This window comes from Hemiscyllium ocellatum, chromosome 14, assembly GCF_020745735.1.
Source record: "Hemiscyllium ocellatum isolate sHemOce1 chromosome 14, sHemOce1.pat.X.cur, whole genome shotgun sequence".
NCBI classification, from domain to species: domain Eukaryota; kingdom Metazoa; phylum Chordata; class Chondrichthyes; order Orectolobiformes; family Hemiscylliidae; genus Hemiscyllium; species Hemiscyllium ocellatum.
Window position 1 is genome coordinate 16210708 of NC_083414.1, and position 20083 is coordinate 16230790.

The 20083-nt window shown below is 42.1% G+C and overlaps 1 protein-coding gene across 1 annotated transcript in view; it reads right to left on the minus strand.

Annotated features, from left to right (window-relative positions):
* LOC132822263 (guanine nucleotide-binding protein G(i) subunit alpha-2) overlaps positions 1–20083 on the minus strand; it is a 249390-nt gene that overhangs the window by 63536 nt on the left and 165771 nt on the right. Inside the window, exon 5 of the mRNA XM_060835406.1 lies at positions 1311–1439. Coding sequence (XP_060691389.1) covers positions 1311–1439 — 129 coding nt within the window. The remainder of the gene's footprint in view (positions 1–1310; positions 1440–20083) is intronic.

The window sequence follows — 20083 nt, forward strand, 5'->3', positions numbered from 1 at the left end:
CTATGTTAGACATTTACTGGATTCAGCACTGGTTTCTCTTGCTCTAGAAGGAGTAAAGGAAAGCTCAGGAACACCTGAAGGAAGGTCAGACTGTTTCACTTTCCAAAGATACTGATAGATCTGCGGAGTTTCTCCAATCATTGTGTTTGTTTCAGATTTCCAGCATCCATGTGTGTTTATTTAGGAATACCTTTACCAAGGCAGGAGCACACCAGCAACATAATACATAATACAAGATACACTGAAATAACACTTAACAGTCTACTACAAACTTCTGATTGGAAAAAATGGTGCTTCGATGAGTGTTCAGTGAGGCTTGAAGAGAATAATTCATTGCAAGTGTATCTCTGTAGGGGGTTGTGAACAATTGGCTTGCAATGCAGAGTGATGCCGACAGCATGGGTTCAATTCCCACACCAGCTGAGGATTCACCTTCCCAACCTCTTCCCTCGCCTACGGTGTGGTGACCCTAAGGTTAATCCACCACCAACCATCTCTCTCTAATGAGTGAGCAGACCTATGATTCAGTACACGGTGCACCTCCTCCTAATCTCAGTTTAATTAAGCAAAACAACTGAAATATTGCCGACATTGTGGGATTCAAAACTAAGAACTAACTCGAGAAATTAGACACAAAATGGCTAAGCTAACTACTTTTAAAGCAAAAATACATTTTTATACAAAAAAAAATGAGCAAGGCTAGGAATTTAGTACCCAATCCTGCTTGCCCTGACTTAGTGCCTCAATTTACAACCAGAAAACTAATGGGATTTTGTGCTACTTCAGAGTAGTTAAGAATTAATCGCACTGGGATGAGATGGGAGTTACATATTGTTCCAACTGTGCAAAGACAGCTGGTTGTTATCCCTTCAGGACATTCATTTATCAGTTGATTTTCATGACAGACAGCTTCAGAGTGACACTATCCATCCTATCAAATGCCACAGCCATTTTAAACTTCTTGAGTAAGACACCCGAACAATTTTTGATAACTAAATATTTAAACACAAATCAACACTAGCAGAAGACGTCAGAGCAAATTTTGAGTTCATGCTCATTGCCTGAGTTGGGTAGATTCAGGAAGGGGTATAAAGTAAAATGTATGATAAAAATGTAACCAAATACAACAGCTGCAGAAAACTCAACTCAATAACCTCAGTCCATTCACTACTGTTTCTCAATGGCACCTTCCCTAGCACTCATACAGATCTTACATGATCTTTTAAAAAAAAAGATGCACGAGTTGTTTTGCTGATTTGTGTAATCAGAAACAACGCCATTGACCGTAAATCTAACAAGGTGATGCTTACTTGAAATGTAGATCCTTAAAAGTGAAATGGGTCTCCACAATGCCTGTAGTCTTGACACGAGTTCGCAGGACATCTTGCTGAGTCGGGATGTAATCAGATCTCGCTATCCTTTCAAGATCATTCAGATAACTGTTAAAATAGAAAGTTAAACAATTATCCACTGATAATAGTAGCAATAATAAAAAAGGTACTGCACATTTTTGTAAGCCTAATATAAGTACAGGTAAAGAACTACACCAAACATAACGAGCTCTTAATATAGGTAGGAACACTAGTGAGAGATTACTAGGTGATGGAAATATATTTCTTCCTAAAGGCAGGAATCCATCCAGAGATGCGTTTGAACACTTGCTAGTGACTAATTGTTGTAATATTGGTTGAGATCTGGAAGCTCTTTAGACTTTCTTCAATACGCACCATTGAAAAATATGGAAGGGGAAACTGAAGCAATAGAGGTTAGAAAGGATGCTGCAGATGTTCAAAAGACTTGCCTCATCTGATGAGAAAGTGCTCAATCTTGGGCTATTTGAAAAACAAATGGTACAGAACAATACCTCAATTATCTCATCAATGAAAGAGCAATGTTAAGGGCAAGCTGGTTCACCTTTATGACTAAGGAGGACAGGAGGAGATGTAGCAACATTACAAAACATAAGAAAGAAATCACGTTCTTAATAATAACAACTGGAAGAAACAATGCACATAATTTAGGTGTTTCACACTTAGGAAGAAGGGAGAATACTGTTGGAATAGGACAAAAATCACTTGAGCTAAGCCATCATATTTATTTTTGCACTCGTATTTAGCAGGAGATTTGTTGAAATTTGGAAGCATGTATATTGACGAACTGTATATAGGGGGGAAAAGATTCAGATGCCAAATCAATACCGTGGTTAGATATTTTATGGGTTAATCCTGACAAACCAGCTTGAGATCAATTTAGTAATAGATACTCAGCAGAATTAAGCTGCATTACCAATAGGTCTCTTATCTCAACATACAAAGACAGATGAGAAACGATCTCTTAAACCTACAGCACCACACCCTTTGCTTCACAGGCGACATCGAAAATTCCAAAGCAAACAGTGGCAGCTGACAAGATTAAACATTAGAGATTCATCATTGTAATGCCCATCCACCCTCGATAAACTGCTATCTTTCACAAATAATATGCGACTGCCATACTTGCAAGATGTGATGCAGAATCATAGATGCAATAACCTGTACTAAGTGCAACAACTCACTGAGCTATTATTTGATGTACACAAGTTCCAATATTTCCCTGCAGTGAAACAATAGACTTGCATTTAAATATGGTCTGTTGGCAACTCAAGGGCATCTCAAAACACATTACTGTTATTCTGTATACTTCCAACTGCTCTTTAGTACTGCAAGAAAGGGAAGCATAGCAGCTAATTTATATTTAGCAAAATATTTACAACTAACAAATGAGTTCAATAATTCAATCAACTGCTTTTTGTAATGTTTATTCAGCAACATTTGTTGAGCAGGACACAAGACACTCTTGTGCTCTTCTTCCTGCTACTAATTTAGTTATGACCACCTGAGGTGGCAGACCGAGATGTCGATTTATGATTGGAGCCAACATCGGCCCCATCATGGTAGCACTGCCTCTGTACTGCACCAGAATGTCAGCCAGATTGCATACTGAAGCCCAGGGCTTAAATCCACAACATTCTGACTCAGTGGTAAAACTATTTCCGTTAAGAATGCTTCATTATGCCTCAAGTTTCCAATCTCACCGACGTAAGCTGCAAGTGGAGGATGGGTGAGGACAGTCAGGCATTTTCATAAGACAAAAGTAGTCAAGTTGCATCCTAGGATTTAACGCAAGGGTCTGCTCACGTATTTCGCTTTGGCTGGTACATGGTCACTTGCTACCCACATCAGATATATTAATCTAATCTAAAGTTAGGATAAGCCGTGAGGAAGTCACTTCCAAACCCCCCTGCTCACTTTAATGAAAGCAGATCCAAACTCAACACGACAGAGGACAAAACAGCCTCATTTATTTTGTGAAATGTTCACCCCTTCTGCTAGTGGGACACAGTGGCAACAGTGTACACAAGATAACACCCTCAACTCCTGAACCTCTAGGTCCATGACCTCCTAAAAGTCAATTAAAGACAGAAACTTTCCTCATTACACCACTGTAGGTGTACTTGTAAAGATTCAAGTAGTCAGCTTATCACCTTCTCAATGGCAGTGATGGGAACAACTGTTGCCCTTACAAGTGACACATTCATCCTATGAAAGAATTCAAGAAAACTCAAATATCACTGCCGCAAGTCTATTGACAAGAGACTGGGCCTAGTTGGAAGCAGACCTTTTCCCATTCGGCTCAGATGCAACTTTTCACCACTGAAAACCTTGCACGCGATTTTTAAAACATGCATTCATGGGCTATGGACATTCCTGACTAGACCAGTGTAGAGTTTCCCCTCACTCCCAATTCTCGTTTTTCTAGGTCTCCTTGATGCCATACTCAGTCAGATGTTGCTTGACGTCAAGGGCAGTCACTCTCACCTCTGGAGTTCAGCTCTTGAATCCATGTTTGGACCAAGGATGTCATAGAAGCATTGAAAATAGGTGCAGGCATAGCCTGCTTTGCCATTCAGGATGATCACGGCTGACCATGCAAATCAGTAGGCAGAAGTGGGTACTTTGTAAAAACAAGGACTGCAGATGCTGGAAACCAGAGTCTAGATTAGAGTGGTGCTGGAAAAGCAGAACAGGTCAGGCAGCATCCGAGGAACAGGAAAATCGAGGTTTCGGGCAAAAGCCCTTCATCAGGAATAGAGCTATTCCTGCTCCTCGGATGCTGCCTGACCTGCTGTGCTTTTCCAGCACCACTCTAATCTTAACACATGCAATTCAGTACCCTGCTCCTGCTAACTCCCCATGCCTTTTGATCCCTTTAGCCCAAGAACAATATCTAACTCTTTCAGGGAAACACTCAATGTTTTCTGGTTTTCTCTTTACACTAAAGTAAGAAGAACAACACGTGCTTTTATGTAGACATCAGCAAACATTAGCCATTTTCCTTACATGCTACATCATCATATCTCTGTATAAATTTTAGTGACATACACCTTCAAACCTTCACCATCATTTCTCCGCACAATTACTTTTTATGTACATTCTCAACATTAGTCCCGAGAGTGAGGATAGTTAATTCCTCCAAGCTCACAGTCTCCAGTACAAAGCTGCCTATTTGATGTGGCCCCATTTAGTAAGTAGAGACTATGGGTCACATGGGAATTGTAAGCACGTATTCAAGTTGTTTCGCTCTGTTGCAAGGCTCATTGGTTTACCAACGTTCACAACTGCAGTGACAACTTGAAAATAATCCTTCCAAATCAGAGTGTTCAAAAAATCAGTTTATCATTCAAGATATGGCATTGTAAAGAGCCCTCAAAACAGCTTGTGTTTATGTTGAGTGTTATCAGTCTTGGAAGTGAAGATTGCAGTTAGGTCATTGAACCCCTCTTTTAAATCGTGCAGTCAGATGGAATGAAGTTCTGTCTAAATGCAAGCTCTAAGACTAGTGAAGAAGCTCAAAAAAAAAGTCACTTATTTCCACAAGGACACAGTTGAGAAATCTCCCAATTACTTCCCTCTACTGCAAAAATCAGAAAATGTCTCCACTGCTTGTGTCTAAATGCCAGGGCCTCAAGGAATCCCTCATTTTCATTTCTGCAGCAGGTTTCCCTAAATCAGGGATATTCTGACCAATTCTTTTTTATATTTGCTGTAAATTGCTTGTGCGCTAAGCTAATGCTCAAGATTAACAAGACTCTCTGGTTTCATTCATTTTTATTATCCTACACATACTATCCAAAAGCAGTGGAATGTTCCAGGGGGAAAAATGACTTTTGCAGATGTTCTATGAAAATGACTATAAAAATAGAGGAATAAAATCAAGGGGTTTTGTGGTTTGCGGGGGGCAGGGGAGCGGAATCTCACTACATTCAACGTCACCTCGACATGAAACTGTTGCGACCATCGTGTGCCAGAATTTTAACAAAAAAGCAACAGCATTAATCAAGGCATTTGAAGTTCCTCATGATTAAGAGACATCTCGTCATTCTGCGAATGCCTGACTTCATCTTGGAACCCAACCCAAGCACACAACGTGCAGTTCCCCCTGCCTCAGAATCAGCCTGCAACTTCATCACCATAGAAACAACCAAACTGGGAAAACAGAAAAAACATCCAGCAAGTGGCAGCACTACAGTAACTACTTAGTAACCATGGAATAGCCTTTGTATTACCCTGCAACAAGATATTTGCATCATTCAAGATCAGTAGTTCTTGGCATAAGTCCTTCTCTTTAAGAAAACAAATTAACAGCTCATCATGAAGCATAATAATATTCAATTATTTCAGTCATTTCACATCGACAGTCCCCACAATGCTGTCAAGTCCCAGGTTTCATCCTTAGTCCGTGCTGAGTTCATTTGTCATAACACTGCATAATGTGGAAGGATTGTTGGATGAGGAACAGAGTGAGAGAAAACTAATTCAGTCTTCCAATTCCCGATATCTTGCCATTAAGACAATTGAATATGCCTCTATTTATGAGTTTCAGAATTCCATTTGCTTGCATTTCTTAAAAAACCCTTCTCTACTTGCCTTTCGCCATTAAATATTGGTGCACCTACATTTGAGGTCTTCATTAGTGCACTCTTCAAAACTGTATCATTTTACTTATACTAGTGCCCTTCGCTCCTATCAAAGCATATCATTTCATATGTCTGTTACATTTAATCTGTTATTTGCCTATCCATCACGTGTATGAAGGCTATTGCCATTTTCCTTGTTGCTTGCTACATTTGAATTTTGACCTTGTGACCTATATCTATTAATAATCTGGATTTGTGTCTATGAGAAGTAGCAGCGGTCATAATAGTGATCCCTGGAGAACATAACCACATGCCTCCCTTTCAATGTAACAGAACTACAACCACTATCCTCTATGTCAGCCCTTCAACCAACTTTATATTCATGCACTGTCACTTTGATCCTATGGTGTACTCTGTACTCAGACTTCTTTTGAAAGTCCATATCCAAGTTGACAGCACAATATTGGTCAATCTTCTTACTTTTAAAGAATGCAACCTTGGGAGGTTTGGTGGTTAGCACTGCTGCCTCTCCGCGCCATGGAGTCTGCACATTCTGGATGTAGGTTTGCTCACTGAGTTGGAAGGTTCGTTTTCAGACACTCAGATGTTACCTCCCATACTAGGTAACATCTTCAGTGAGCCTCTGGATGAGGCTTCATCAGGAGGCTCACTGAAGGGGTTACCTAGTATGGTGACAAAACGCCTGAAAACGAACCTTCCAGCTCAGCAAGCAAACCTACATCCAGAACCTCAACCTGACCTACAAATCTTCTCAAAACTCATTTGCAAATTTTCCCAATGTCTGCGTGGGTTTGCTCCGGTTCCCTCTCACAATCCAAAGATGTGCAGGTTAGGTGAATTGTCCATGCTAAATTGCCCATTGTGTTACGTGCATTAATGCGGGGAATGGGTCTGGATGAGTTACTCTTCGGAGGGTTGGTGTGGACTTGTTGGGCCAAAGGGCCTGTTTCCATAGTGGAGGGAATCTAATCTAAAAACCCAAGTTGGTCACATATGCCCCTACAACGAGTCCATGCTGGCTTTCATTTCTCAGGCTATACATTTCCAGGCATAACTGGCGAAGCTACCAAACAGGCCTACTCGCATACCAAACAGCATTAACTGCAAGTAATAGACACGAGCTTAGTGATGCCACAATCAACGTATCAGATTGAAGCTCGGCAGTCCCAACACATCCACCAGTGAATGGTGGTGGACAATTAAACAACTCCGTGGAAGAGGTGGTTCCACAAATATCTCCATCCTCAACGATGGAAGAGCCTAGCACATCAATGCAAAAGAGAAGGCTGAAGCTTTCATAACAATTTCCAGCCACAAGTACCAAGTAGTGACACCTCTTGGCCTCCTCCAGCATTAAAGATGCCAATTTGATTCACTCCACATGATATCAAGTAACAGGAGGAGGAAATGAATATTGCAAACTCTATTGGCCCTGATAACATTCTGGCAATAGCACTGAAATGTGCGCTCCAGAACGTATCACTCCCCTAACCATGCTGTTCCAGTCCAGTTCCAACAATATGGAACATTGCTCGCATATGTTCCGCACACAAAAAGTAGGACAACTCCAACCTGACCAATTATCGCCTCATCAGTCTACTCTCAATCATCATAAAGTGATGGAAGGTGTCATCAACAGTGCTAACAAGCACTCCTGCTCAGTAATGCCCAGTTTGGGTTCAGCCAGGGCCACTCCTGTCCTCATTACAGCCTTGGTTTAAATTTGGACAACAAAGCAGGATTCCAGAGGTGAGGTGAGTGAGACAGCACTTGACATCAGAGCTGCATTTGACAGAGGTTGGCATCAAGAAGTCCCAGCAAAACTGAAATCAGTGAGTATCAGGGAACAAACACTCTACTGGTTGGCGTCATATCTGGAAGAAAGGAAGGTGGTTGTGGTTGTTGGAGGTCATTCACCTCAACTGCAGGAATTCCACAGGGTAACGTCTTAAGCCTAACCATCTTCAGCTGTTTCATCAATGACCTTCCCTCCATCATAAAGTCAGGAGTGGAGATATTCGCCAATAATTGCACAATATTCAGCACCATTCATGCTCAGTTACTGAAGCCGCCCATGATAAAATACTACAAGACTTGGACAACATCCAGGTTTGGGCTGACAAATGCCAATTAACACTCACACCACACAAATTCCAGGCAATGACCATCCCCATTAAGTAAAAAATGAGGTCCTGATGAAGGGTTTTTGCCCGAAACGTCGAACTTCCTGTTCCTTGGATGCTGCCTGACCTGCTGTGCTTTAACCAGCAACACATTTTCATCCCCAATAAGTGACAGGGTCTAGATTAGAGTGGTGCTGGAAAAGTACAGCAGGTCAGGCAGCATCAGAGGAGCAGGAAAATTGATGTTTTGGGCAAAAGTCCTTTATCAGGCTCTATTCCTAATGAAGGGCTTCTGCCTGAAACGTCGATTTTCCTGCTCCTCAGCTGCTGCCTGACCTGCTGTGCTTTTCCAGCACCACTCTAATCTAGACTCTGATTTCCAGCATCTGCAGTCCTTGTTTTTACCCAATAAGTGACAGTCTAACCATTGCCCCTTGACATTCAATGGCATTACCATCACTGAATCCCCCACTAACAACATCCTGGCAGTTACCACTGACCAGAAACTCTGCTAGACTCACCACGCACTCACTTGATTGGCACCACATTCACAAGCAGTTACTCCCTCCACCACTGCCTTTCAGTACCAGCAGTGTGTACCAACTACAAGATCCTTAGATAGTGTGAGATTAAAGAGTTAATTTGTGCTGCTGACCTGCAAGAAATTGAATGCCCCAGGGTAGGGTGGTGCGTCTTGGTCTTATAGGTGGAATGTGGGAGGTTTAGGTTCCCATCCCTTGCCATTCAGGAATGATCTACATTGTTTTTAATCTCCTATTCAGAAATCAATAAGAACATTACAGTTGGAATTTGACTACTCCCCTATACAGTAGTTACAAAAAATACAACTCACACCAGATCTGGCCTTTAAGGGATAAGACCATAAGACATAGGAGTGGAAGTAAGGCCATTTGGCTCATCGAGTCCACTCCACCATTCAATCATGGCTGATGGGCATTTCAACTCCACTTACCAGCGTTCTCCCCGTAGCCCTTAATTCCTCGAGACAACAAGAATCTATCAATCTCTGCCTTGAAGACATTTAGCATCCCGGCCTCCACTGCACTCCGTGGCAATGAATTCCAGAGGCCTACCATCTTTGGCTGAAGAAATGTCTCCGCATTTCTGTTCTGAATTGACCCCCTCTAATTCTAAGGCTGTGTCCACGGGTCCTAGTCTCCTCGCCTAATGGAAACAATTTCCTAGCGTCCACCCTTGGATGATTGGCATTACAATGTTTCTGGAGGTGAGAAGGCCACTGCATTGTATCTTGAGTGGCATATGACTGAGGGAGTGCCTGGGGGTGGTCTTAAGAGCATTACTAACTGTAATGTAAGAATTTTGTATAAAGGAAGGACTGTTTCCTTTGTTCAGGGAGAGCTTTTGCCACAACCCCATAAGCCCTTTGAGATAAAGGTTCCTCCAGCAAGAGCTTCCCTAGACACACCTCGCAAACAAGGTGAGGAGCTTTCAGGGTTTCTCACATTTTGTACTGTGCTTAATAAATTTTGCTTCCTCACAGAAGTTGCATCAACTGCATAAGAACCTCAAAAAAAGGAACCTAACATTAGCACCTCACAAACCCACGACCACTTCCATGTAGAAAGACAAGGGCAGCAGATATATGGCAACACCACCACCTGGAAGATCCCCCCCCCGAATTCACTCACTATCCTGAGAAATATACTGCTGTTCCTTTAGTGTTGCTTGGTCATTATTCTGGAATTTCCTCCAAGGCATTGTGGGTATACCCACAGCACATGGACTGCAGTGGTTCAATAAGGCAGCCCAACAGCATCTTCTCAAGGGTAACCAGGGGTAGGCAATATGCCAGCCCAGCCAGTGATGCCATGTCCCATGAGACAATTTAAAAGATTTTTGCCTCATAATTGTCTTGAAAACATTCCCTGCTCTGCTGCTGAAAGTATTTGAACTGTAATTGCTGGGATTCTCTCTTCATTCCTGGGGTTAACAATTGCAAATCTCAAGTTGGCACCACACCCATGAAGGGCTCTGGCCCGAAACGTCGAATTTCCTGTTCCTTGGATGCTGCCTAACCTGCTGTGCTTTAACCAGCAACAAATTTTCACCACACCCATATCCAGAGAGAATTGAAAGACGGTCAGCAGAACCTCCACAATTTCCACACTTGCTCTCCTTAGCAGTATCAGATACCTCCCATCCTGGCCTCTCCATTTTGCGTATTGCTAGACTTTGACAAACCACATCATTGTCTTTTTACACTGCATGAGCAAAGAATTGTGCAACACGGTAGCAATGTGTGCTTCAAACATATGCACATTTGTAATCAAGCCATTGGAAACCCTGGTACAGCAGGCAGTGAAGAAAACGAATGACATGCTAGCCTTCATAAAAAGAGGAATTGAGTATAGGAGCAAAAGGAGGTCCTTTTGCAGCTTTACAAGGCCCTGGGTGAGACCGCAGTTGTGGTCTCCAAATTTAAGGAAGGACATTCTGGCTGAGGGACTGCAGCATAGGTTCACAAGGTCAATTCCTGGAATGGCGGGACTATTATATATTGAAAGATTGGAGCGACTGAGCTTGTCTCCACTTGAGTTTAGAAGGATGAGAAAGGATCTGATTGAGATGTACAAGATTATTAAAGGATTGGACACCCTGGAGGCAGGAAGCATGTTTCCGCTGATGGTAAGCCCAGAACCAGAGGACACAGTTTAAAAACAAGGGGTAGGCCATTTAGAACAGAGTTGAGGAGAAACTTCTTCGCTCAGAGAATGGTGGATATCTGGAATGCCCTGCCCCAGAAGGCAGTGGAGGCCAAGTCTCTAGATACCTTCAAGAAAGAGATGGATAGAGTTCTTAAAGAAAGTGGAATCAAGGGTTATGGGGATAAGGCAGGAACAGGATACTGATTGTGGATGATCAGCCATGATCATAATGAATGGTGGTGCTGGCTCGAATGGCCTATTCCTGCACCTATTGTCTATTTTAGTCAAGATTAGAGTGGTGCTGGTAAAGCATAGCAGGTTAGGCAGCATCCGAGGATCAGGAAAAGCCCTTTATGAGGAATGAGGCAGGAAGCCTCCAGGGTGGAGTGATAAATGTTTGGGGGGGGGGGGGGGGCGTGGAAGAGAGGGTGTGTGTGGCTGCGGAGAAGGTAGCTGAGAGTGCAATAGGTGGCTGGAGGTGGGGACAAAGGTGATAGGTTGGAGAGGAGGTGGAGTGGATAGATAGGAAGGAAGATTGGCAGCTAGGATAGGCATGAGGATGGTCCTGAGCTGGCAGGTTGGAACGGAGGTCAGGTGGGGGGAGGGGAAATGAGGAAACCGGTGAAGTCGACATTGATGCCCTGGGGTTGAAGTGTTCCGAGTTGGAAGATGAGGCGTTCTTCCTCCAGGTGTTGGGTGGTGAGGTTGTGGCGGTGGAGGCGGCCCAGGACCTCCATGTCCTTGATAGAGTGGGAGGGGAAGTTGAAATGTTCAGCCACGGCGTGGTGGGGTTGAATGGCGTGGGCGTCCTGGAGATCTTCCCTAAAGCGCTCTGCGAGAAGGCGTCCAGTCTTCCCAATGTAAAGGAGACCGCATCAAGAGCAAAGGAAACAATAAGTGACATTGGTGGATGCGTAGGTGAAACTTTGATGGATGTGGAAGGTTCCTTTGGACGGAGGCGAGGGAGGTGGTGTGGGGGAGGGTTTTGCAATTCCTGTAAGTGGCAGGGGAAGGTGCCAGGAGGGGAGGGTGGGTGTGGACCTGACCAGGTAGTCACGGAGGGAACGGTCTTTGCAGAAAGTGGATAGGGGCGCACCTTCAACTAAACTGCATTGTGATGCCAAGAGATGAGGTTGCAACATGCAAATGGCCATTCGTCAGCAGAAAACAGAGTACTGCATCATTAACTGATTCCAGCACATTGCGCTTCATGGACAAACCTAAACTGCTAGCAGGTGAAAAATGTGTTTACTTGGCTGAATCTCTTAACTAATCAATCAGTCAGACAGACAGACAGACACACACACACACACACACACACAGCTGTTTCCTAGTTATAGGAGCCAGTGGCCAAAAGTTAGAAAAGCAGTGAATGCAGCCAATTTTTTGAGAGTTAAATGCACATCATTCCCACAGCATCCTCAAATCTGACAGTCTCTCTTCAACTGGGCTCCTTGATGATGAAAATAGTTTCCCATTTTTTTTTAAAAAGGATTCCCAACTGGAGTGGACAAGTTAATTTTGATGTCTTATCCTACTCCTGCGCAACATCCTGCTTTGATTTCAATGATTAAATACACTAAGGAGAGAATGGTGGAGAGGATACAGAATTCAACAACATGCTGCTTACAGAGTAAATACAAATTCAGAGACAGCTTAAAAAATTTGGGCCTTTTATCATCAGAACAACAGAGAATACAGAATAATATAACAGAAGATGTACAATCACTTTGAGCAGACTGGAGGAAGGCCATTTCCATTATGAGACAAATTGAGACAGGAGACTATAGATGTGAGATTAAAGTCAAGGAACAGAACACAACAACCATCTTTCTCTAGAAGCACTGGAGGAACTGTTATTACTGCTAATTTGGGAATCAAACGATATAGAAACAAAATCAATTGGAAATTTCAGATCTGAATGGGAGATTCTTGACATTAGCTTTGAATGCATGATTGAAAAATATATTCTATCCTTCAGTGTAGAATTCCACTCCTGAGTGATTAGAAGTTTTTTTTTCCATTTTCTTTTACTTGTTTATTTAATGGTTGAAGAAGTTTCTTTTGAGTCCCATTCACTTTTCCGAAACCACACAAAGTTCCATAACATGTATTATTATGCTTGATGAAGAGGCAGTGGTCTGGGGAATGTTTAATATCAGATGATCTATAACCAAGAACACTGACTAGAAGAGGAGGAAATAGTTCTAGCTGGTGCACATTTCAAAATGGGTTATCATGTGGTTGATTCTGGAACTTCATGACCTCCTCCACCTCCACCCCTCAAAATAGAGGGTGAAGTAACATTGGTCTGCCCTTGTCTGCCTCCTAATGGCCACTTATTGAAGAGTTTTGACACAGGCTTGGCTGATTGCTGTCCACTTCACAGTCAAGAGGGGCTGCACATCACAACGGTGTAAAGGAGGACCAGGAGAAAATCCACTGTAATGATGTTTTGTACACTGAATGAGGGTAGCAAAAAGCATATTTATAAATAAAAATCAAGACTTTTTATTGGGCAGTCAATGAGCAAGAGACTAAGTTTTTAAACACATCTGAATATTTGAGCGAGTATTGAATTAATGTGAATAAATATTTAAAAAAATCTTTTCCCTCTAGATTCTCAGACTTCACATGTAGTCAATTGCTGGTTTGATTCCATAATCGCAAGCAGCTCTCCAGGTGTTCCCATGTATATTCTTTTTATGACACTTAAGTGGTTCCTAGGTAATGCTCCTGGAAAGAGCACCAAATACCAGCCCGCTCTTGGTCTTGTCCAGTATCATTTTCTAACAGAGGCCATTCCCAAGCCTGATCAGGCTGAGGACAGCCATAGCACTCAAGACATGACTCTGATGAGCTCATAATTCGAGTGACATTTACTCACCCTGTTCCTAACTCCTGCAACAAATATGCTGCTTAAGACTATACCTCAAATGAGAAGGAGCAGTTATTATCTACTTAATTGATTCAGGAGAGTTCTAACTGTAGTTCCACATCTGTACCATACACTCATTTATTATTGCTTTCAGAGTTGTTTAACTGCATCTGTGGAGGTTATCAATTCCACCAGCAACAAGTAGAAAAGCTAGTTTTCCTTCTCATCATTTTCCATGGTGGTGAGTGGGCAGATAAACCGTTCAGGACGTGAGGACTGCAGATGCTGGAGATCGGAGTCAAGAGTGTGATGCTGGAAAAGCACAAATCAGGCAGCATCTGAGGAGCAGGAGAATCGAAGTTCTGGGCAAAATCCCTTCATCAGAATGAGGCCACCAACTCCTTGGATGCTGCCTGATCTACTGTGCTTTTCCAGCACCACACTCGAGTCTAGGAGGGTAGTTGTGTCAGGAAACCTCACAACCATTAAAAATTAATTGGATAAGTACCTGAAATAATAACATTCAAACTAATGGGCCTAGTGCTGAAAAGTAGGGCTAGTGTAGATTTAGTGTATTTTTGGTGGTACAGACCCAATGGGCCGAATGGCCTTTTCTGTGATTCTAATTAACATTTGTTTCTTGCTGGTCAAGTCATATGCAATTATAACTGAAGTTAACTCAGCGCTTGACTACTGAAGTTTACTTTTGGTTACGCTCTTTTAAAACAAGTACACTCCTGATGTCATAGATTCATCGTCATAGAGATGTACAGCATGAAAACAGACCCTTCAATCCAACCTGTGCATGCTGACCAGATATGCCAACCCAATCTAGTCCCACCTGCCAGCACCCGGCCCATATCCCTCCAAACCCTTCTTATTCATATACCCATCCAAATGCCTCTTAAATGATGCAATTGTACCAGCCTCTACCATTTCCTCTGGCAGACACGGACCACCCCCTGCATGAAAACGTTGCCCCTTAGGTCTCTTTTATAGCTTTCCCCTCTCACCCTAAACCTATGCCGTCTAGTTCTGGACTCCCCAACCCCAGGGAAAATACCTCTAGATAGTGCATGTCCCACCCTACTGATCAAAATCTATTTCCATCTTCACCTCTATCCCTTACTGTAATACTCATCTATGCGCCAGTCAGCTCACAGTTAGACTTCTCCAAACATTTTCAGCCCTTTGACCTTCAACTTACTTGGAACATCACTACAACCCTACGCTGTGTTTTGTTTGCCGTTCACAACTGTACTCACAATCTCCAGTGCAATGATGGAGAAATACTTTCCTGCCTCAAAGGCCTGGAGTCTCAGTACAAGTGGTAGGCTATTTAGCATTGAGATGAAGAGGCAATGAACCTCTGACCTTCTCTACCGGAGAAGCCTGTAGAGCCTTAGCAATTCAAAATGTTCAAGTCACAGCTTAATAAGCTTGCAAAATTAAAGATGCCAAGGAATATGGAGATAGTGAGAGAAAATGGCATTGGAGGTACAAGCTAAATGGCAGAACATGTTCAGTTAGGCCAACTGGCTTATTCTGTTCCTGTTTCTTATTTCCCGATGTGTCTCTACCACCATATCATAATCTGTAGAGCCTTCAACCATAGCTTCCCATTCAAATTGGCTTAGTTGTTTCCAAAGTAATCTTAAAATGACTGTCGAATGATGCAACCAACTCTGATTTCTCAGTGTCTGCTCTCCTTTGAAACACTTTACTCCTACACTAAAATCACCAAGTTTAAATTGGCAATGGATCTTGCTCACTGACCTTGAATGCGATGCATATTTGACATTTTAAATCTGGCTGATGACCAAACAGAAGACTGAATTTAGATGATTCAGGAAAAATAATACAATGTTTACTTTCTCATTCAATATCACCGCCGTATCCTGTACAATGTTCAAATCCCCTGAAACAGAGACAAATTAGCGTCTCAAAGTTATTTCAGAACAGAAATGAAAATGTGTTGCTGGAAAAGCGCAGCAGGTCAGGCAGCATCCAAGGAACAGGAATTTCGACGTTTCGGGCATAAGCCCTTCATCAGGAATGAGGAAAGTGTGTCCAGCAGGCAAAGATAAAAGGTAGGGAGGAGGGACTTGGGGGAGGGGCGATAGAGATGTGATAGGAGGAAGGAGGTCAAGGTGAGGGTGATAGGCTGGAGTGGGGTGGGGGCGGAGAGGTCAGGAAGAAGATTGCAGGTTAGGAAGGTGGTGCTGAGTTCGAGAGATTCGACTGAGACAAGGTGGGGGGAGGGGAAATGAGGAAACTGGAGAAATATTTCAGAACAACCAGGTTTCAGGAAACTTGCCAAGTGTTTTATTGTCAGTGGTGTCCCAATTTACTAGGCATTGAGTTAATAAAACTTATCTGGCAAACTACCCATCTGTTGAGATGTCCAAATATTCATCAGCTTAATAAATTAACTTCCATATCTTTATTCCCTACAGCAATTAAGAAGCTTTTTTTTCATGAATTTGAAACAAGTAATGGCTTTAATTATATTCACTGACGACAGAGTAACTCACTGCATTATATGCTTGTAGGTGTTTGCAAGAAACGCAAAAGGCAAAGAATTTATTTACTGGTCATTCACTGGGCGGCACGGTGGCACAGTGGTTAGCACTGCTGTCTCACAGCGCCTGAGACCTGCGTTCAATTCCCGACTCAGGCGACAGACTGTGTGGAATTTGCACGTTCTCCCAGTGTCTGCGTGGGTTTCCTCCGGGTGGTCCGGTTTCCTCCCACAGTCCAAAGATGTGCGGGTCAGGTGAATTGGCTATGCTAAATTGCCCGTAGTGTTAGGTAAGGGGGTAAATGTAGGGGTATGGGTGGGTTGCGCTTCGGCGGGTCGGTGTGGACTAGTTGGGCCGAAGGGCCTGTTTCCACACTAAGTCTAATCTAATCTAACAAGGAAATGGTAAAGGGATATAATCAATGTCGTGCAAAGGAACACAGAGTGCAAATAAGTACAGTACAAATAGATAATTTGACAGCCTGCAAGTGTCTGATAAAGACTTGTACAGTTGGTGTTCCTTCCATTCTCCACCTCTATATTCTCCCAAATTTCATAGTCTGACAATTTTGATTGTGAAAATGATAACTGGATTCTAACAACACAACACTCAGTTTTCATTAATTACTTAAAGCCTTCACACAATTAAATAAACATAGGCTATTCTAACAGAAAGGAGTGTAATAAAAATGACTGTACACAAAGCACAGATGAAGCGCTGAATCTGCTGCTATGTTTCGCTACTATTTTGATCAAACTTCCTTTTCGGTGCCCAATTGTCACTGTGACATGATTTCAAACAAAATAATGTTTTGGCCCCCATTGCTTTGCTTCTTTGTGTCAAGTATCCTTTCTATCAGATTTGTAAATTGATCTGAAAGGCATCATCTAGCTACACTGAGCCAGCACCAGTAGAATTAGTCAGGGTGTATTATGAAGAACCTTTTATTAAATAAATTAGCTGCAGTTATAATGAGGCAATTTATGGTTCTGTAATCAGGTAATTATAGCACTAAGCTTCAAAATGACAAATCCCTTTAGACGGCAAAACTTAGGAAAGGAAAGGCACATGTTTAGACCTGCCTGCTCACACCAGATAAACACACAAGTCAAGTTGTTACAATCATTTATTTATCACTCTTGAAACCAAGATAATGCTTCTGAGAAAAATCAACCACCGTGGGATTTTTGTTTCCTCAGCTAAACCAATTATTACTGATTTAACTTCATTAGAGCTAAAAGTGTTTACCAATTAATGACAAGATTAACAGAAGCTGAATGTATTCTTTACTCTCCATAATTATGGCTGAGGGATCCCATCCCATGAATTCAGAATGCCTTCTTCGTGATTAGTTGTCACAATTTAGGGTAAACATCAGGAGATTTAATTTTTAGCTTTCTTACCTCTTGAACTTTCACATTATAAGTGTGCCTGATGCATTTATCAAATATTTCAAGTACCACAGAACTATGAAGTTTGCCGATTAATTGTCAGTGAGGTCCTTTATCGTTACTTCTCTTGAATACAGATGCATTTATATCAAAGCTGTGGCAGTTTTCCTCCCAGAGGATGTTAGGAAAGTAACTGGGCTTTTTGATTTCACAAGTTGCCATTGTGGAATATAAACTCAACTTGAATTGCTGGCCCAGTAAACTGCTCTGTGTTATGTATGTACGCACGTACAAATATATGAATTGGAATAGGACATACAGTTCTTGAGCCTGTTCCGCAATTCAATAAGGTCATGGTTGATCTAAATGCAGCCTGAACATCACCATCTTGCCTAACACTGTATGACTCGAATCCCTTGTCCCCCAAGTTGTTCTCTACCTTTGCCTTAAAAACATTCAATAACTCTCTTCCCCCAAAAAGCAATGGAGATAGAGTTCCACAGACACACCACCTTTTGGGGGAAAAAAACAATTCTCAATCTTAAATGGGAGACTACTTATTTTTAAACTATGTCCCCTAGTTCTAGTCTCTACTACAAGGAGAAACAAGTTCTCAGCATCCAATCTGCCAAGTTCCCTCATAAACAGATTTTAAAAATCTCCTTTTTTTGAAAACTCCACCAGAGAGGCAGCCTGCCCAACCTTCCCTCACAAAAAGTCAATTTTTCACGTCCAAAAGTAACTCATCTTCAGAACTGCTTCAGACAGGTCTTGAAGAGCCATGAGTCACACCAAACTGATGTTATTTCTCTTTCCACAGATGCTGCAAAACCTGTTGAACTTCATCAGCACTTTCCATTTCTTTATGATCAGGCCATGAGCTCTTGTGTTGGAAACATGGATGTGGAACCTTGTCAAATGCCTTCCAGAAATCTACATTCAAGTGTTTCATTTTATCCATGTTAGTTGATATTTGTTCAAAGTGCTCTAATTAGCCAACCAGAATTTCACTTTCACAAAACTATGTTGACACTTTCTGACTGCATCAACATTTTGCAAGTGCCCTGCTATATACTTCCTTAAAAATAGATTCCTACATTTTCTCTAGGACAGATGATAAACTAATTGGCCAGTAAGTTCCAGCTTCCCATCTCCCTCTTCTCTTGAATAGTTGTATTTGCCATTTACCAATCTGATGGAAACTAAGACATTTTGGAAAATGCAATCCACTGCATCTACTATCCCAAATGGATGAACCTGGGGACTTGTCATCTTTTCGTCCTAATCATTTTCTCATTCTTACTCACTCCTGATGAATCAATTGCTAAATTATTCCCTCCATTTCACTTCTTGATGTCCTTATTCTGGAATATTGTTATTTGCAATCTTTTATTCCATTTTTGCAATCTCTGTTGGTGCAAGTCTGTACTCCCAGTCCTTCCTGCAATCCACTGGTTATCACCGTCCTTATTGTTAACATTGCTCTTCTTTTTCCTTGATTTATCGCTTCTTCCCATAGATTCCTCACTCCACTATTTAATTTAAAGCTCTTTCTATTGCCCTAGATTTACCACAACACAAGCCCCAGGAATGGTGCAGGTGAAAAATCTGTCCCCTCAGTGTAGGCTCCCACTTCCCTCAGTACTATATCAGGGCACCATGAACTGCAACTCATTGCTCCCACACCATTCTTCCAACCATTCATTTACCTCGAGAATCGTACTCACTCTTTGCCAATATGTTCATGGCTAAGGCTATAATCTGGACATTATTAACTTTGAGGTACCCCTTTAAATTTAGCTCCTAATTGCTCATACTTACCAATTAGAACCCCCTTCCTCGTCTTCTGTTGTGGATCACAAACATTAGATCTTCCCTTTTCTAACTGCAAGTTAATTTGCTACTCAGAAAAGATATCCTGAACCCTGACATCAGGCAAGCAACACAACCTTCCAAATTCTAGATCTCAAAATTGCAGAGAACTGTGCTTATTGTGCTGACTATACTGTCCCCTAGCACCACTACGTGGCCCCTGCTCCTGCTTCATGGCTTCCTTTACCATGGGCACTTTGCTCACCCACCCTGATGCCCCACACAGGGTGCAAACACCTCAAATATCCTGGAAATTTCACAAAAGCTGAGGCACATTCCACTTTGCCTTCCTGGATTGCCTCACATGTAGTCACACTCTTATGCTCCTCCCGAATCAGAAGTCATCCTATCGTTGGTGTTTCCTTGCCAACAATGGATTTCTTATTTATCATTGCAGAGAGCTTATTCCACATCTATAAACGGATCAGTTCATTTGCAAATACACACTTCAAAACAAGGTACATCTATAAACAACAAAACAAGAACAGTCCAGTGAAACTATACAAAGCAAAGCAGTTGTTTATTACAAAACAGCATTCCCCGGGCTCTTCTCCCCACCTGCACTTCTACTCTCTGCATTCATCTCATCTCATCCCAGCATACTAGATAGTATTTGTTTCATACCAAATCACC